The 19,078-nt window shown below is 54.6% G+C and overlaps 4 protein-coding genes across 5 annotated transcripts; 2 read left to right on the forward strand and 2 right to left on the reverse strand.

Annotated features, from left to right (window-relative positions):
• Positions 1-4: 4 nt before the first annotated feature.
• On the reverse strand, positions 5-4,947 carry LOC309681347 (uncharacterized protein). Of its 2 annotated transcripts, none has more exons than XM_082495205.1 (2): positions 4,431-4,947; positions 5-646 (listed from the first exon to the last, which is right to left on the reverse strand). In XM_082495205.1, exons 1-2 carry the CDS (start codon positions 4,693-4,695, stop codon positions 417-419), a joined length of 495 nt encoding a protein of 164 aa, XP_082351331.1. In that variant the 5' UTR covers positions 4,696-4,947; the 3' UTR covers positions 5-416. The 2 variants fall into 2 exon arrangements, with proteins under 2 accessions (XP_082351331.1, XP_082351330.1); XM_082495204.1 differs by having other exon boundaries at positions 5-692.
• Positions 4,948-5,203: 256 nt separating this feature from the next.
• On the reverse strand, positions 5,204-10,750 carry SAXO5 (stabilizer of axonemal microtubules 5; the record flags this gene model as incomplete). Its single annotated transcript, XM_082495350.1, has 9 exons — positions 5,204-5,269; positions 6,464-6,634; positions 7,173-7,258; positions 8,217-8,418; positions 8,618-8,736; positions 9,086-9,201; positions 9,293-9,387; positions 9,571-9,674; positions 10,210-10,750. 9 exons carry the CDS (start codon positions 10,748-10,750, stop codon positions 5,204-5,206), a joined length of 1,500 nt encoding a protein of 499 aa, XP_082351476.1.
• A 147-nt stretch (positions 10,751-10,897) lies between these two features.
• Positions 10,898-12,964, forward strand: PEX11G (peroxisomal biogenesis factor 11 gamma; the record flags this gene model as incomplete). Its single annotated transcript, XM_082495217.1, has 5 exons — positions 10,898-10,963; positions 11,040-11,228; positions 11,311-11,489; positions 11,688-11,738; positions 11,859-12,964. The coding sequence occupies 5 exons, from the start codon at positions 10,898-10,900 to the stop codon at positions 12,085-12,087; spliced, it is 714 nt and encodes a 237-aa protein (XP_082351343.1). The 3' UTR covers positions 12,088-12,964.
• A 1,941-nt stretch (positions 12,965-14,905) lies between these two features.
• LOC309681341 (ectoderm-neural cortex protein 1-like) lies at positions 14,906-18,219 on the forward strand (the record flags this gene model as incomplete). The annotated part of the gene is made up of 2 exons (XM_082495197.1): positions 14,906-16,702; positions 17,683-18,219. One exon carries the CDS (start codon positions 14,906-14,908, stop codon positions 16,673-16,675), a length of 1,770 nt encoding a protein of 589 aa, XP_082351323.1. The 3' UTR covers positions 16,676-16,702; positions 17,683-18,219.
• Between the last annotated feature and the right edge of the window lie 859 nt (positions 18,220-19,078).

Consider the following 19,078-nt stretch of genomic DNA (forward strand, 5'->3'; position numbering starts at 1 on the left):
TGGGGCGGGACGGGACGGGACGGGGCGGCCCCGTCGGGCGCTGCAAAACAAGGCAGGGAGCATGTGCGGGCCGGCCTCCCCCCCGCCTCCCCCCTCCACCCCCCCGCCTTCCCGGCTCCGTGGGGTGTCGGGCCGTGGGGGTGCGTGGCCGCCGTGCCAGCCTGGGCCCCCCCCCCCGGCTCCTCCGGCTGCCCCCGCCACCCCGGTGCCGCACCGGGACATCCCGGTGATGGGTGTCTGGACCGCGGCAGCCCACGGGGACGTGTCCGGGAGCAGGATGGTTCAGGCGGCCGAGCAGGAGCAGCCCTGCACGGACCACGCAGCGGACACGTGTGGGAGAGCCGTGGATAACCCCCCTCTCCACTGCGGTGCTGCTCAGTGCCCCCCCAAAATCCCCACTCCAGCTCCAATCCCATCTACATCCTCGACTCATCACCATCCAGACTCCGTGTTCTCAGGGTCACAGCGGCCGCGCCGAGGGGATTTCTCACTCGGAGCAGCAGCCCCTTCGTTCCAGTTCCCGCAGGCGGGAGCCGAGGGCCGCGCCACACGCGGATCCGTGTCCCTCCTTTCCCAAGAGCCGTTCCCAGGGGTCGGAACAGGCTGCAACTGGATCTGGGCTCCACACACGGCACGGCTGGGCCAACTGGCGACGAAGGGAAAACTGGTCTGGGACATCGCTTCACTTATTTCTAAGAAATCAAGAACTGGCTCCCGTTCAGCTTGTGCAATTACAGAGTGAGCAATACATCTTCCCTGCGCTTTTTAACCAGGCGAGCGCTGGTTTTCTACCAGCTCGTACTGGGGTTTGCATGGTGCCGCTCTAAAACCCAGCGACAAAATACACCTGTGTGGGCAGGCACGGTGTGGGGACTTTTACCCGGCCTGCCGGTGTTCAGCCAGGGTTAAAGCAAAAGAATTGGGAACTGGTGATTCCCAGTGCAGACATCACCATTAGCAGAGCCCCGAGATGTTGTAAAGGGGAGGAGAAAGGGGTCTACACCTCCCCCAAGGGTTAATGCAGCTTTAGAAACTTCCACTTTAATCACGATTGTCACGTTTGCAGAGCACCAGAGCTCTCCACCCCGGACACGGGTTGGGGATAAGACAAAACAGGCATTAAAAATGTTACTCAGCATTTGGCCGCCAAAGTTTTGAGGATTTTTGAGTTGCTCCCAGCCATGCTGGGCAGGACCTGCTGTGCTGAATTGGGTTGATCTCAGTCATCGAAAATGAGCTGGGCTGGAGCCTCGCAAAGCTTTAGCTGTCTCCAAAGGCTAACTGGAATTGTCTGTCTGTCTCCCCAGGGGAAGGGGACCATGTTTTATTTTATGTGCACAACCATTTGCTGCCACAAGCAAATATGAATCATAGTGAACGCTGACAAGGGAGCCTGACAACAACGGGAGAGGGAAAGAAGGAAGGAAGGCACGTCACAGCATGAGTTAACAGGTAACACCAGCTCTGGGAAGGTGCCTGGTGTCCCCACCATGATGCATGGTGACATTAGAGGTGGTGGGGCTCTCAAGAGGGGCTGGAGGCTCGGCCGGGCCGAGGCAGCTCCATCCTGCGCTTGGCATCTTCCTCCTCCCGCCTGTCGGCACACAGCCCTCAGCCTGTGACTCAGCCTTCGCCCACGGGATGAGAGTCTCTGCAAACCTCCCTCCCGCGTCAGCTGCACGAGATGTCCACAGTTACCCCTCGTTGCCTCCACAGGGGGTGGGAAGCCCCTCTCTGAGCACATTAGGACGCCAGCGCCGGGAAAGGGTCTCTCCTCTCTCCCGGGATCTCCAGGTGCAGGGACTGTGGGACCACAGCCAATGGCTTTCCATTCAAGAATGCTCCTGGGTGCCCAAACCCAACTAAAACCCAGGCCAGGCTCGGTGCAGGAAAGATCTCCAACTCTTCAGCCCCACCTAGAGTCTTGGCCAGGCTTAAGCTGGTCCCAACAGGAGCTGACACCCTGCAGAAGGGACTTCCCCTTCCCTGACCCGCTCTTGGGACCTGGTGGCTTCTCCCCACTGACCCTGGAGCCACACAAGGGCCCCTGGAAAGCCGGAGAGAGGGGAACGCAGCAGGTAAAAAGGCAAGTCAGCAGCTCTGCCCTGACCCAATATGGGGACAGGACGGGACGATGCGGAGCCTCGCACAAGTGCACGCTCCTGGCTTGAGGAATAAGCTCCGTCCCTGCCGGATTTGCAAGTGTTGCGTATGTATGAGGATTACGGCGCTGATCGAGGGCTGCCCCACAACAGAACAAGAGCCCTGATGTGCTCTTAGCCCGTGTCCCATAACTCTCCAGGACGTCTCCATGAAAATAAAATGGCTTCTAGATGTTTGCCTCTCACCGGCGCAGGACCTACACCTCTAGGAAGTGCTGCAGGGCCCTCGGACAGAAAAGATCACTGCACAAACACCATTTATGTTTCCCAGGTCTCTCTCACATCACCTCATGCAGAAGACTCCAGGGGTTTCCTTGTGTTGTCATTGCCTGCTAAACTCCTATTTTTTCCTCTCTTTCTGCTCCCTACGACAATTACACACTATACATTTAATGGCCCTGCCAAGCAGTCTGAACATCCTTTTTTCACCCTTTTTCTTGTCTCACAGCGCAGCACCACGGTGCCAGCGCTCACCACCCTGCCAGGAAACTGCAGATAAACTCACAGTTCAGGGGACAGCAGAAGGGAGGGCTCTTATCTCTGCCTCGCTTCCCTCCTCTGCATTGCCTTGTTACCATGACAAAACTTGCAATTTTTAAACACCACGCAGACACAGTTGATCTCATCCAGAAGCTACAAGAAGGGAGCAGTCACAGGGACCTTTGGATGATGGCACGTTTTCAGCAGTCTCTCGCTAGCTGGCATCAGGAAGGTCCTCACGCTGCCGTCGGGGACAGCGGGACAGAGCAGGACCCAGTGGGATCCGAAAGAAGCGATTATGGCTGCAGAACATCTCTTCCCCACAGCCCACAGCCTTCGCTCCCTTAAAACACTCCTGTGATCACGTGCCCGTGTCCCTCTCACAAAGCAGAAAAGGAATCCGCGTACAGACAGAGACAATAAAATCCCAGCCCACAAGTCCTGGCGAGGCTCTGTGCTCCCCAAGGAGCCCAGTTCAACCCCCCCCACAGGGTAGGCGAGGGCCAAAACCCATCAGCTCCAAGCTACAGGGTGCAGGGTGCTGGCGAGGCTGAGCGGCTCATGCAACTCCTCCAGCCCCTGACTGAGCGCCCTTCTCCTGATGGCTCCAGGGGACCTCTCTCGTACACAATCCCAGCAGCAAAATCCAAACATGCTCACAGCAGCTTTGTGGCTTCCCTACAGACATTCACTGCAGGGTTAACGGGGAATAAAACTCGCCCTGTAATCTTACAGCTAACGTGGCCACCATCCAAACATTGCAGTGACCAAGTGCTCAGGACCTTCTCCTCTGGAGTTCAGGGCAAGGGCTTCTCCCATGTCCTTAATTGTAATCGGGACACTTAGCAGAGTTGCAGCTGCAAAGGGGCCATCCTTGGGCACAGCGCAGAAGAGCCACTGCCAAAAGACAGAAACTCCAGAGTAATGCAGGTGTTTGGAGCAGATGGCAGGCTACAGTCATCCAGAAATAAAGAATATGACCCCCCAGGGCTGTCCAGAGACAAGAACACCTCCAGGAAGGCAGCTCACACCCTCGTTCCATCACTCCAGTTTCCTCCTGCAACCTCTACATTTGCCAGCTAGGGCTGGCATGACTTTCTAGGTTGCACTTGGCCGCTGACACAATTAAATGCCCTCAGCATGAGTGAAGTCCGACGGCCACCTCCAGGGCTGGGCAGCGCATAGCACTGTGTGACATGCAAAAACGAGGCCATCAGAACCCGGGCAAGGGGGAGAAAAAGCCACAAAGCCATGACTGTAACACTAGCACTGGAGGGGAAGATAAAAGACATGCGCTTTCATAAGAAAAGACAGAGTTAATGAGCGGAGGGACAGCTGAGATGTTCCATATCCCTCGGCTCTGGATCATTTCATCCCAACCACACAAAGAATTCAAGCGGCCTGTCCTCTTGCAGTGGATCTAAGCAACGTGCCAGCTGGGCGTACGGCCCCAGCATCAGGAAACTGAGAACAAATATTTACTGAAATGCTAAGTGCTCTTTCCACACTTGTGAACAGACACTTCTATTTGCACTTCCCTGTGCAAACAGAACAAAAGCCACAACCCTTTCGTGCTCACCGGCTCCGAGTTTGCAGGCAGCCTCCTAGAAACCAGCAGCAGAGAAACCCTCGGCAATGGTGAGAAGAAGAGGTCCAAGAGGGACAACCCTGCTTGGGTTGGTAAGCCTCCAGCAGGGCAGAGGTCCTGCCAGAGGGGATGCCTGCAGCCCAAGGGGGTCCCAACCCAACACCCTGGAGCAGAGAACCATCCCCGTTCCCCAGCCTTACCGGGGATCAGCTGGCAGCGGCGGTACAGGAAGGTCTGGTAGGCTGTGTAGTCACGGTAGATGGTGTTGAGCCCCACGCTACGGCTCTCCAGCCAGTGCACGGCAGCACGTCCACGAGCACACACCTCCAGCGCCCGTAGCCGCAGCGTGCCGCGTAGCTCCAGCTGCACCCGGCCGTGCAGCAGCTCCCCGCTGCCGTAGGCGTCCCATGCTCGCCCGTTCTCCAGCTCCACCACCAAGCTCCGCACACATCCCAGAGGATGCATCGCTGTTGGCCCTGCTTATCCGGCAGCCCCAGGAGGCTGGTCCCCGCCTGGGCTGAGGCGAGCAGGACAGGCAGCTGCGCAGCCCTCCAGGGAAGGAAGGAAAGAGCAAAGGCTACACCGAGATCCCCCAATTTATCCCTGCCCCTAACTGGCCCAACCCTGCAGGCCTAATCTTCCCCAGGGTTGGACCAAGACCCTGTTTTGCAGTGACGCTTTAGTGTTGACCTCATGTGCGCAAGGCTGACGCTGTGCCGAGGATGGGACCGCAGAGACGAGTGATGTCTTTTTAAACCCACCAAGAAATAACGTGACTTCATCTTATCTCTGAGTCACAGACACTGTCGACGTGCAACTGGTACGTGCTGGCGGCTCCGTTGGCAGGGTGGGGTGTCACGCACCACCAGCCGCGCTGGCAGATTTCATGTAGTTGGGGGAATCAAAGAAAGGCTGTTTGGCCTTCCTGGTTCAACCATTCCTGCAGCATTGCTGGAAGGGGTGGGAGAGGAGTTTAGAAAGTAAAGACCCTTACCCTCAAAGCCAGTTTTACTTTCTGTGTCTGAAGTTGCAACAAAATCCACACGAAAAAGAAAGTGAGTAACCACAGGGTCCTCCCAGCAACAGCTCCCCAGTCAGCTGGTTCCACCAGAAGGGTGATGTCCACCATTTATGCCCAGTGAATTGTGGCTCTTTCTGCGGTAGCACAGGCGGCAATGCCACCTCAGAGTCACATAAAAATAATGGGGCAGAGTGGTAGCAAATGCAAGTCCCTGTTACTACACCAAGTGATGCAATCTAGGCGTTTGAATCGAGGTGTCTGCAACATAGCGGTGTAATATACTGATGTGAGGTGCCTGTGTGCATTTGCAAGACTTGAGTACTTCTTTGAAGTATGCGTGGAGCAAAGACTGTCCCTTTCCCAAGGGATGTAGAGTCAAATCCCAAGAAGGAAGCACAGGGGGATCGCGGGCCCAGCCGCTGCTCCCACAAAACTGCAGCAATTGGAAATGATTTCGTAACGGTGCTCAAATGCTTTGGGGCTGGCTCACAGCACGTGTGAACCAAGCCCATCTGCATCAGAAGGCTGAGAGCAGCTCGTGAAGTGGCAGCTGTGAGAAGTCAGCAGCTGACCCCGCTCACTCGGCCTCCCAAGGGAGGGGGCTGCCAGGCCCACGCTGATCCCTCTTTAAAATACCTGTACCCCAAACAGAGTTAGTGCAAGCTCAGCAGTCAGAAAACCCACATGAGTTACCAACTCAACAAAAATACACGGCTCACCTCTAGGAAAACAGCCCACTCATCATAAGCTGGGGTGGGCTACCTCTCTGCCCTGCTGTTCACTGACCTTTGGTTTCAGGCCTTGACACCAAAACACAAACAGATAATAAGGGAATATTCCAGCCCACACACAGCCCTGACAGTGCCTCTCACTTTGCTTCTGATCTCCTGCCCTTTCTCTGAGCTTCCCCCTACCCCACCTGCTTCCTCCTGCCCCAGCGCCTGCCAAGAGGCTCTCAGTGGGTCTCGCAATCCGGAGAGATGTGTCACCCATGTCTTTGGGCTAATCTCCCTATGTTTATTCTTTCTGCCACAACACCTTCTTGTGTCCTCATTCAACTCATGAAATAAATGTTCCCTGTAATAACATACAGACAGGCCAAGAACAGCACACCAGGACAGCTAACAGGTAACACGACGTGTAGGCAGTCTACAGTTCAGTAAGTTCTGGGTGGTCACCAGAGAAGGGAGAAGATCATGGTGCAAAGAGCACCTTCCTCTGGGCACAGCATCCTTTCAGGGTCCCCAGGGGCACGCAGCTCACTTGGGAGTTTGCCTTTCGGATTTCTGCTGGGCCTCTGGACTTGGGCGTGAACTCATCTTTCTGTTCAGTTCTGTAGAGGTCCTGCGCCCTCCAGGGTAGCTCCAGGTGCGAGCATTTGATCTGAGGAGAGAGAAAAGCTTTCAGCAGAGGGGCATGGGGCTGGGGAAGAGGTAGGTGGTAACATGGAGCCTGGCAGCTGCTACACCTGAGCTCTGTGTTGCTACCTGAGGGGTCACCCCCCTGGGCAGCTGCAGTCTGTGCCTGCCTGCATCCTCTCTCTTGGGCAGATGCAGTCTTCTCTGCTGGTGGTGCAGAGAGACATTTACCCTGGATGGACACCTCTAGCTATGCTAATTTTCCTCTAATGTGGGGGACTGGGATCACCTTCCTCCTCCCTCTAATGTTCCTTGGCTTCAGGACTTGGTTGCCTGTCCTTCCTCTCCCTTCAAAGATTTTTCTCAGCTACGACTCTGCTCCACACTGAGCATTTACTTGAGACTGGAGGCAGACAGGACTTCATGCCTGGCTGTCCCATCTCGAGTGGCTCAAGAGCACACACCAAATCTGATGATGTTAATGGGGAGGCTACAGCTTTGTTTGGTATAATCCCGCTTCCCCAAGTCGCCCTGTGATAAATCCAAGCCTATTAAGGCTCTACCTGCTCTAACATGTCTTCAGAGAGTCGTTGTTTCTGCAGTCTGTGTGGGACCAGCACGGCCTGCGTGGTTGTGACAAACCTTTCATCTGCTGACAGATGGAATTGAAATAAAAAATAAGTTCAAGCCAGTAAATTAGGAGGCAACATCAGCAAAGCTTTGCAGTTTGACTTGCAGTCACAGATCTGCATGTATTCCCATTAATGTGGGGAAAAGACAGGCTTTGCCATCAGCACTTTACTGAAAACCTTTGCCCAGACAGAAAAAAATTCTCAGGGTGAGGAGGTAAATGAAGAAATTCACATGGAAATCACAGGAATATCACTCCATATGCCAGTTATGGAGCTGCTCCACAAGTTTGGGGCCAAGGAAAAGACCAATTCAACTGTGATCTGTTCTACATTTAGCAAAACACATGGCTTAAAACCAGATACATGGCATGAAGGGACCTCTCTCTTAGCTGTAGAGTGCTGGCCATCAGAAACAGGAGGCAACGTCAGAGGAGGATTTTCTTAATGCCTTCCATGACGAGCTCTAACCGCATCCCTTCCTGAGGTTGCATAAGCACAGCTTTTGATCGAAATCCTCTCCTTCCTCCCAAATACAGATGCAAAACAACTTCTAAAAACAAACGTATCAAGGGAGAAAGATCAAGCTCCTGGTTCATGTCCCAGATATCACTCACATCACCTGAACATGCTAAATATCGCTGTATGATGGCAGCACATGCCTATGGCTGGCACAGGCATCGAGGTGGCTGGTAAGTGAGGTGTCATCTGGGGACGCGAAAATGTCTGAGACTAGCAGGCGCTGTGAGAAGCGGCAGCAGCAGGCATGGGACTGAGCACAGTCCTGCCTGGTTTTGGGGTAGCAGTCTAATTTTACTAAAGACACTGATGCTGCACCAGTGCTTTCCTGCTCTCTCCAATCTGAGATGCCTGGGCTGCCTCCTTTCTCAGAGCACCAGGCATCACACCCTTGCACAGAGCTAGGAGAACCCCAGCAGGCTTCATCTGGCACCACAAGTCCGAGCAACGTGGCCTTACTGTGGTAGTTGAAGGGGATGTGGCTTTCACGGTGGCTCTTGCTGTCTGCCATCACCCTCTGGCTCTGGCAGGGCGTCTGATAGTCTGCCTGCTGTGTTGTACTGAAGAAACGGGAGCCTGAATGCTCATCTCCCAAGCAGACTTTGCTTCGATGCTTCTGCAGTAGCAAGTCAGGCTTCAGCGTGAGGTTCCACCTATCAGTCTGGAGAACACAAAAGTTGCTTTAACAGAAACAGGCTGTAGCTGGGAAAGGTGCCCTGTTGCACATTACACCCTGCACAGCGCAGAGTGGGGAGGGGAGAAGGGACAACAGCATCGCCTTTAGGTGCCAGAGTAGTGTACATAAAAGAAGAGAGGGTCTCCACCAGAGAAACACACACACAGCAAAGCTGGAAACAGACCTCTGGGTAGGAGAGCTGTGTAGTAGTTGTTCTTGCCCACGCTTGATTTCTCTCAGGGTCTTCATCACCTCTGGGGACTGATGAGGCATATTTGTTTGGACGGGCAATAGTTACAGGCTCTGGCAAAAGCGAGAGTGAAGGATGTCAGAGAACTCCAGTCTCTGAACAATTTACAGCTACAGCAGTTTCTCCTCATGCAGCAGAGCACAGGAATGAATACAGCTATTTAACCTGCCAGGGAAGCGGAAGGGAGGATGAAAGAGAGCCTCACAGTGACGACACTGATGCTGAATACATAAAAACTATAAAACATTAAAAATAAAAAATTATATACATATTATATGAACACTTTATATCTTTATCTATAACTATATCACTAAAACCAAGTGATAAAACCTACTGTTCAGCATGTCACAAACCCCAGTAGTGGTCTGTACACGTCGTGTCTGTGTCACAGACTTACCCTACCTAGATTGTGCGCTGGAAACAGCTCCGATGTTGAGGTGGAGAATCTGGCACAATCATCCCCCAGCTGCAGGCTCGTGCGGTGGATCTGGGAGGCAGCATGTTCCTTATCGTAGACTCTGCAAGATACCAGATATAAGCTGCTTAACTAGCTATGTTCCTCAGAAAGAGCAGTTCCTGGGGATGCCCATCAGGTTCTCCTGCTGATACCTGTGTGTCCTCTTCTCTGGGGCACTGTAGGCGTGTTTCTGCTCGCTCATAGATCCACTGCTTCTGGGATCCCCAAATTTAATACGAGACACGTGCTGAAGGGAAGCCAAGAGAGCTACAGAACAGCCACTTAAAGCATAACCCCTTTGTTTCCCCTCTGTCTTTCCATCCATCTGTTTTTCACTTGCACAAATCCCACCCCTTTCAGGTCAGAATTCAACATGGGAATATGCTGCTCTTTAACTGTGTCTTGGTCCTCCCCAAAATCATGGTGTTACCTTTTCACTTGGCTTTGCAGGTGGACTCTGTTCACCCTTAAACTGTGCTTGATAAGAAGTGTCATAATAGGACTGTCCATCTCCTTTAATAGTGGGAACACATCCTGCCAAACAGCCAGAGGGGAGAATGAATGGTGTTAGTTCTAAAAATGCTCTATTTACTCTTGTAAGGAAATATTAACGAGTTGCAATCTCAAGGCACCTGATCTTTTAGCATTTTAGTACTCCTGAATCCATTTTGTACAATGAAATGGCAAAGCAATTAACACCAGATTGCAGTAAGGTGAGCTGCAACACTGCAGAACGTGGATGTGGTGCATCAGAAGCAATGCAGCTCCGGTGCGAAAACTGCAGCATCTGAGGATACAGCAAGCGAAGATGACAGCTTGAAAGGCTGCGCAGCAAAAGCTGGGCTGGCAAACGGCTCTAGTCAGTGCTATTAACCTGGTTTACGAGCCCCAGATTTACTCAGCTATAAAAAGAGGAAGCAAGATATCCAAATAGTTCTAACAGATTTAATTGCTCGCAGCATGACTCTGAGCCAAGCCACTGAACCCCCCGGTGCCCAGGAAGCCTGCGCAGCACCGAGGACTGCAGGCAAGGTCTGTTGGGGACCGATGGTTCTGCCAAGTAGCTCACCCCTGTGCGAATGCCATGGCCTGACAGTGGGCTGGGCCTCACGCGCTGGGTACGAGAAGGTGTAGAGGGATGGAGGGAGCCTTATTTTCTCTCTGTCTCCACAAGGAATGTTATCCTTTTGTTTCTTGGCCGTGGGCACGGGGGGTCTCTGAAGGGGGGTGGGGGGACAGGGGAAGCTGTCCCTCGTCGCTGAGGTGAGGACGCGGATGCGGGGGTCTGCGTGCATGCGGACACGCGACTCTGGGGGAACAAAGCGGGCCACTGGCTGCAGGGGCCTCTCTGGAAATGCCAGGCGAGTTTCTGAGCAGGTTTCCCCGCCGCCACCCCAAGTCGGGTTCAACACCCACCCGCTACGGGGCGGTGGGGCCGGTGACGGCCTATGAACCCCCCAGAAAGGGGGGAACTGGCTGTGAGAAAATGGCTGACGGGCACTTCCCGACGCACAGCGCTCAGCCCCCAGCTGAACGTGGGACGCTTTCAGGAAGGGAATGCCCGTGAGGGGGGCCGGGATGGCCGGCACCGCGCTAGCCGCCATCGCCATCGCCGAGCAGGCGGGAGGCCTCGGCCAGGCTTCGGCAGTTGCCAGGCCGCGTCGCCATGGCGACGGCTCCGCCACCTTCCCGGCGAGCCCCGCGCCAGCTCCAGGCGGGCCGTGAGCCCCGTGACGTCACATCCCGGAAGCGTTGCTATGGCGGCGGGCGCGCTCGGCGGCCTGGTCGCCGTGTTGGAGACCTACCGCGGCCGCGACCGGGTGGTGAGTGGCGGGAGCGGCCCGGTGGGGCCCTGCCCTGCCCCTACGGGCGGGCCCTCACTGGGCTGTGCCTCCGCAGGTCCGTGCGCTCTGCTATGGCTGTCAGCTGGCGGGCGGGGCGCTGGCCGGGCCGCAGGCCCCGCCATCAGGGCTGCCCGGGAGCCTCCTGGCTGTGTCGGCTCAGCTGAACGCCTGCCGCACTGCCCTGCGCCTCTTCGATGACTTCGCCATGCTCAGCTACAGCTGCGGCTATGGGCTGGGCCCCAAGGTGAGCGCAGGGCATGGGGTGCAGCGGTAGCCTCCCCGGCCACACCGCAGTTGGCAAGGCCTGTCCCCCGTGCTCCCCGCAGGATGAGGATGGCCTGGTGCGGGGGCTGTCGGTGCTCTGCAACCTGGCAAACCAGCTCTACTACCCCTGCGAGCACATCGCGTGGGCGGCTGACGCCGGCATCCTCCGCGTGGGCTCTCAGAAGTGGTGGACTCTGAGCACGGCGCTCTGGGCCTTCTCCCTGCTCCTGGGAATCCTGCGGTAAGGCTGGCTGGGGTGCCGCAGGCAGCAGTGGGAAGGAGACAGACAGGGAATGAATCACATTCCCTGTAATCAGGGTAAAATGAAGGACCCTCTCTGCTGCAGAAGGGTGCTCATCCTCACGGATGGGATTAATGCTAGAGAAAAAACCTCCCCTTCGATGCTGTAGGAGAAATAACTCTGTTGTCTTGTTTTCAGATCCCTGAGAATCTTGTTCCAGTTAAGAAGAAAGCTCAGGCAACACAAACGGTACGATTTCCCTCTTTGGGTATACACCTATTTTAGCCCAAACGTACCTGTTCTCATTTGTGAGCTGTCACTAATTATTATTACATTATTGGCTATCAATAATATTATGCTTGCTTCCAGCAATACATCTTCGCCTCTGAGTCAAAAGGAAATGAAAGCCAAAGCGAAGGCTGAAGTTTTGAGCATCCTCACAGACATGGCAGATCTCTCCAACGCAATCCACTGGCTGCCTCCGGGATTTCTTTGGGCTGGACGCTTTCCTCCATGGTTAGTAGGTCTCCTGGGGACCATATCTTCCCTGATTGGTATCTACCAGGCATCTAGAGGAGGAAACTCTGAAGCTGTATAAACCATAATTAAGCTTCGGGAGCCCAGTCTTTACATGGTAAAAATGCCTTTAGCGAGGCAGGGTGTATTTTAACTTTCCGGTGTTGATCATTGTGATTCCACTCATCCTGTAGTTGGGATTGTAGTCAAGATGTTTATTATAGAGAGGATTGTTTGTGGTTAACAATTTGTATCACTCTTCATCAGAGAAATCTTTCAGGCAAATCCTCTGAAAATCAAGAAATCTCCTAGGATTTGTAAAATAGAGGGGAAAAAAGTCACTTCCTTCTTATGTCTCAGAAGACAAATACAACTCTCCAGTCTTCACTGTCACTTAAAAGTGCACAAAGCCAGTTAGGCAGAGAAAACGGCCACGGTTCTGTCACGCAAAACTTGTAAGGGACAGATCCTGCAAGTTCAAGCTGCGGGCTCGGTGCTTGGTGCCTGCTCTGACCCAGGGAGATGACTGACGTCATGGGAGTGCCTCCTCAGATGTTTTGGTGTTTGAGCCCCAGAGCAGATGCCCCAAGCACGAACAGAAGCAAGTGGATGAGGGAGGTGGTCGGGTTATTTTGTTTGTGGCAGTTGTTTTTCTTTCGAAAGAAATAGCAACTGTAAGCAGTGCCTTGCGACGCTTTCTTCTAGTCTGTATTACTCATTTAAGGAGAAATACTGGAAGTTGAGACTTCCCGGTTAAACCACAAGCAGCGCTGAGCCTCCAGCTGTGCCTTTACGGAGTGCCACCGGGTGGAGCTCTTCCACCAGGCTCCGGCCACAGCCAGCAGACTTTTTTTTTAAAAAGAAAAAGCAGCAAATTTATTAATCACCGTTCAAAGGACCAATCAAACCAACGCCAAGATGCGTTTTACAGTTATATTTCTAGGCGGTGCCAATAATAAACAAGACAAATACTTCAAAGGTGGCCTTGAGTGATCATTGCTTCTGATAACTGGGCAAATGCCCTTTATCTGGTTCTAGAAAGCTCCAGAGAGTGCCGAGGCGACAGAAAATGTTTATGCTGTGTTGGCTGCAGCTCCCCATCTGTTACCAGCCTTCCTTCTCCCAAAACAATTCCGAGCACCTGACTAACTGTCATGGAAATGCATCTTTTGAAAACAGTTCTGCTTAGTCTGCGTGGTGCTTGTGCTCTCTGCAGCGCAGTATGGCACGGACTGCGTTTCCAGGCCATTTGACCTCTTTTTTTTTTTTGTTGTTGTTGTTTTTGGCACGGACATGGGAAACTATCTCCTGCCTGTGTTCAAAGAGCAGAGCGAGGGCTTGATACCCTTTATCCTTCGTCCCGTCTTTGCTGTTTATCTGGACCTCCACCCCGCCAAGTGCCACAGAAGACGCCTTCCTGACTGCGCTTAGAATTTGATGTCAGATTTACAAGCTCTGGTACAACCTGGAGGGTAGGCAGGAGTTATCTGGAAGAGACTCTCCTTTTTTCTGTAGTCATGCCGCAGGTCTTGTGCCCGAACAGGCGGAGCACCCGGGTCCTGCTGCTGCCAGACAGCTGTAGCTGCTCCCCAGTCCTGTCAGCCACTGTGGTGGCTCATGCTGAAATTTAATGTGTTTGGGTTTTTTTTAATAAGAAATCAGATTTTATCTCTTTGTATTCTTAACCTTGTTAAACCATTCCTTCAGAACACGCTGTCCTACTTAGCGTGGGACAAGGTGTAGCTATCGCAATTTAAAATCACCTCAAATACACACACCTCTGATGCCAAATTAGCAAAACTAAACCACGCTTTTAATTTCCATGTAGAGAAAGGACGCTGTAAACTGGTCTGAGTGTGTTTGCTTCATCCACTTCCGCTCCTTCCAATTTTAAATTGCAGCCGGTGAAGCACAGGACAAACCAAAATGTGCAAAGATAAAGCAAAATCTGGTAATTCAGGACTTCTGACACTGGTATTTTCTGTAAAGTGGTTTTGGTCCTCAATGACACAGAATATTTAAGCACCAATGGTGGCTGCTGCTGACCATCTAGGGCAGCCCTCACTCTTTTTAAGCACAAAACCTCGCGCGGGCAGACCCCATTCCCCCCAAACCTGCCTTTTTTTCCCCTTTTCTGCTGTGGCCATCGGCCCAACTGGGCTCCCGCTTTGCCCTGTGCAGGAAAGCATTTGCTGAGCAGGGATGGTTTGTCCCGGCCGTGACCTCCCTTGGTCAGCAGGGCCGTTAGCGGATGAGCTGCTGATTCCAGCTCAGAAACCCCGACTCCGACTTTTATGGCCCCTTTCTGGCAGGGTGACGCCATCACCGCAGCCGGGCACGAAGGGGTTAAGGGGCGGCGCATGCGCACACCCGCCCCCCGGACTCCCATTCACAAAGAGCGAGCCGAGAGCGCTGCCGGGCCGCTGATTGGCTGTTCCCTCGGGGGAGGGGGCGGGGCCGGCGGCGGGGCGGCCACGCGGCGGCGGCGGCGGCGGGGCGCGGCGGCGGAGCGGGCGAGCGGCGAGCGCGGCGGCCCCGGGGCGAGTCACGGCGAGGTGCGGGGGTGCGGGACCGCGGGACGGGGTGGGGTGGGGTGAGGTGAGGTGGGCGAGGGCGGCACCGGGAGCCCACGTCTCCCCATAACCCCCGGTGCTACGCGGGGCCCGGCGGGGACGTGCCCTGCACCGGCGGCGTTCGGTCCGGGACCCCCTCGGTCTGCGCTGGGCGAGCCCCGCCGCTGCGGGACGCCCCTTCCGAGTTCCTCTTACCGGTCGGGCACCGTGCTCCCATCGCAGCCCTCCGGGGCGCACCCTCGCCGGTGCCGGTCCCTGGCACCGGCGCTGCCGGGCTTTCCGTGCTGACTCCCCGTTTTTTCCCCGTTGCAGAGCAGTTTCGCCACCATGTCCGTCAGCAGCCACGAGAATCGGAAATCCCGCTCGAGCTCCGGCTCCATGAACATCCACCTCTTCCACAAACCGGGCCACGCCGACAGCCTCCTCACCCACCTCAACCTGCTCCGCAAGCGGCACCTCTTCACCGACGTGGTGCTGCGGGCGGGCAACCAGGCCTTCCACTGCCACCGCGCCGTCCTGGCCTCCTGCAGCCGCTACTTCGACGCGATGTTCAGCGGGGGCCTGAAAGAGAGCAGAGACGCTGAAGTCAACTTCCACGATTCCCTCCACCCCGAGGTGCTGGAGCTGCTGCTGGACTACGCTTACTCGGCCCGTGTGCTCATTAACGAGGAGAACGCGGAGTCCTTGCTGGAGGCTGGGGACATGTTGCAGTTTCAGGACATTCGGGATGCTTCGGCCGACTTTCTGGAGAAGAATCTCTACCCGGGGAATTGCTTGAACATGCTGCTGCTCTCCGACGCCCACTGCTGCGAGCGGCTGTTGGAGCTCTCCTGGAGGATGGCGTTGGCCAATTTCACCTCGCTCTGCAAGACCGAAGACTTCCTCCGCCTGCCCAAAGACAAGCTGCTGGAGCTGGTGGAGAGCGAAGAGCTGGAGGTAGAGGATGAGACGCTGGTCTACGAAGCTGTTATAGGTTGGATCCGGTACGATTTGCCCCGACGCCATGAAGTTCTACCAGAGCTGCTGCGCTCCGTGCGCCTGGCCCTTCTGCCCGAGTCCTACCTGCGGAAGCAAGTGGCCTGCGAGAAGCTGGTGACCAGCCACAAGCTGGGGGAGGAGATCGTGGCCGACGCCGTACGATGCAAAATGAAGATCCTGCAAAACGATGGCCTCGTGACGGGGTGCTGCGCCCGACCCCGCAAGGTCAGCCAGGCCCTGCTGCTGCTGGGTGGCCAAACCTTCATGTGCGACAAGATTTATATGCTGGATCATAAAACCAGCGAGATCATTCCTCGTGCCGACATCCCAAGCCCTCGTAAAGAGTGCAGTGCCTGCGCCATCGGGTGCAAAGTGTACATCACCGGCGGCAAAGGCTCTGAGAACGGCGCCTCCAAAGATGTCTGGGTTTATGACACCCTCCACGATGAGTGGGCAAAAGCTGCTCCCATGCTGGTGGCACGGTTTGGCCATGGCTCCGCTGAGCTGGACCACTGCCTATACGTGGTGGGGGGTCACACAGCAGTGAGTGGTGCCTTCCCGGCCTCTCCCTCCGTCTCTCTCAAGCAAGTCGAACACTACGACCCACAGCTGGACAAGTGGTCCTTGGTGGCCCCTCTCCGAGAAGGCGTAAGCAACGCCGCCGTGGTGGGAGCCAAGATGAAGCTCTTTGTTTTCGGTGGCACCAGCGCCAACCAGGAGAAGCTGCCCAAGGTGCAGTGCTTCGATCCCTGCCAGAACCGCTGGACGGTGCCCGCCAGCTGCCCCCAGCCCTGGCGGTACACAGCCGCCGCCGTGGTGGGCAGCCACATCATTGTCATCGGGGGGGACACGGAGTTCTCCGCCAGCTCCGCTTACCGTTTCCACAGTGACACCTACCAGTGGTCCAAATTTGGGGACGTCACCGCGAAGCGCATCAGCTGTCGTGCTGTGACGTCGGGTAACAGACTGTACGTGGTGGGGGGCTACTGCGGGGCTCAGCGCTGCAAAACGCTGGACTGTTACGATCCATCATCTGACACCTGGAGCAGCGTCACGACGGTGCCTTATTCCCTCATCCCCACCGCCTTTGTCAGCACCTGGAAGTACCTTTCTGCCTGAGTCACGGTGTGGTGAAGAACCTGGAAGGTAAATAGTTGCAGATCAACTCAGAGCTCCTCTATATAACCCTGCGCTGCACAAGGGTTAAACCCTGAGGGGCAGATGCACGTGGATCCGGACTGGAGTTGTCCTAGAGCCTGGTGCAAACGTCAGCTCCAGAAACGTCCTTCCAGGCTGGTAGTTTGGGCTCTAAAACCCTACGGGGGAGAGAGGACGTCTCTTTAGGTGCTGAAATGCTGCGGGGAGAAGATTAGTCTAAATAACAAGACGCTTAACCTGGCATCCGAGCCCTTCCACTGAGTCTTGGCCTATGCAAAGATTTTGGGGAATGCTCTCTGCGCAGAGGGTTGGGTGTCATCCCTGGTACAGAAAGCTCGTGGAGTCGAGCGTTATAACGGGCAGTCTGTCTGCCGGAGCTGGGACAGACCGCGCGGTGCCATGGGGGACCGGCTGCTGCTTTTAGCGCAGCCGCCTCCTCCTCCTCCTGGTGCCACGGTTAATCTGCTAGTGGCACCCAAATGTCTTGTGGGACGTGAGGGCTGTGAGCTGGTGCCAGAACAAGATTATAGCTGGGATTTAGTCCCAGAATGGTTGGTAATTGCATTTGTCAGACAAACCCTGTCTACATATAAACACAGGGTTTCTCCACTTCCAATTATTTTCTGGTGTCCTTTTCATGCCGTTTCTTTCCTGCTACACAGCGATTAACTTTTTAAAAATTTGCAACTGGAATTAAGCCTTTCTAAAGGCTCTTGGCAGAAAAGATGCCCATGAATCGCAGATCTCTGCAGGGTTGGTTTTTTCTTTTTTTCTTTCCCCTTGCAAAAGATGTACTACCCAAATGAACTTGTAATAAACTATCCTGTGATACCTATAGAAAATTCTGGGATGTAGAGGGAAATAAGCAGCCGTCACTCCACGATAGCAGCGTTTGAGGTTTTGAGGCCTGGGGAGTGTTCTTGGGTTTGCTGCACGCTGGTCTCACAATAATTCCTTCTGCACTACAGGCTTCGCACCTGATTTTGCCAGTGTCTCGCTTCACCCAGGACCCAGACGGACGACGTGAGCAGCAGGAGCGCCGCCTCCTCCTCCTCTAGCAAGTCTGTGACCTGTCCTGGATGCCAGCCCTTGTGTGGGTCCCCGTGAGAGCAGCAGGACGGTGACACAGACTTCGGCTTTGCACCGCTTCTGTAAGTCCCCTTCGCTCAGAGCGGGGAGGGGACAAGCACGGAGGGACCTCCTGGGGCTGGCAGCTTGTGCTGTCCCTCGAGACGCCAAAAGGTTTCCAAGTTTTCTCCTAACTCGTGTGACCTCAGAGCAGGAACCAGAGGAATATTTTTTACTTCTTTCATTTAATATTTTGTTTTAAGTGATATTTACTAGAAGCTCCTGAGTAACTGGCAGCAGGCTCCGGACTGCGCTGCTGCCTGCTGTGACCTGGAATGCAGGCAGCACCAGAGGCAGTTGCCTGAAACATCTTAACACGTGACAGTACTTTGCCCACGGGCTGGTTCTGTACATTTATTTTTTTTTTTTTTATATATATATACAGCAGTTGTGTGTGTTTATTACTCAGCCTGGAGCTGCTTCAATAAATCTGAATAAAATCCACCGTGTCCCTTGCCTGTTCTGTATGCTTTAGCTGCAAGTTTTCCCAGCCCGCACTTAAGATAATCTTTAGCAAAATAGCGAAGAACATTCCCTGAGAGAGTCCAAACCTTCATTGGCCAGAGGGGGCTCAGATTTTCCTACATCTTTGTAACACAGGACTTACTTAGGAATGCTCAGGTTCTGTACTGCCTTCCAGCTGTGAAGGATGAGCAAATCTGTTTAAAACTCCAAAGATGAAGCTGTTCTCTGCCCTTACCTGGTCATCCGCTGTAGAGTTGGGTTTCCTCACTTCCAAAAAGACTGGAGGAAAGCGCTGGCGCTTCTCTCCCCAAGGGCTGAGCTCTCCGGGCCCTGCGGCGGGGGGCGGTGGGGGCAGCGGTTGGGAAGGAAAAGCTCTGTTAAAGGGTGGGGAGGTACGAGACAGGAATCGGCATGGTCAGAGGAAACAGGCACCGAAGGTGCAACCAACTGTCTCACCACAGAAGCATGGTTTGGGCGTGATCCATTATTCAGTTCCAGAGTTAAATAAATCAATGTCACGGCCCTTCCTCGCTGCTAGTATAGGCAAGAACTGGCAGGACTGGAAGGCAGCAAGCTGCCCCGCTGCTGGTGGCTGAAGCAGATAAACCGACCTAATTTCCAGGCTGTTTCCTGACGCCTCTGCCGTTTTCAGCCCCCAGGCTGGGCCCTTTGCCGTTTACCCATTGCTCTGCCGCCTCTCCATCGCTTGCTGAGCCCAAGGGGTGGCTCGTGCTCCAGGCTGCAGGGAAACGAGCCCACAGCCTGTCCCGC

Source organism: Vanellus vanellus (assembly GCF_965231255.1).
Source record: "Vanellus vanellus genome assembly, chromosome: 25".
Classification (NCBI taxonomy): domain Eukaryota; kingdom Metazoa; phylum Chordata; class Aves; order Charadriiformes; family Charadriidae; genus Vanellus; species Vanellus vanellus.

Bases quoted from the DNA above. Each gene is read 5' to 3' on its own strand.
- LOC309681347 (XM_082495204.1), bottom strand. From the start codon at position 4,695: ATGCATCCTCTGGGATGTGTGCGGAGCTTGGTGGTGGAGCTGGAGAAC. The intron at 693-4,430 runs GTAAGGCTGGGG...TTGATTTCTTAG, and splicing joins CCGCTGCCAGCTGATCCCCG to AAATAAGTGAAGCGATGTCC.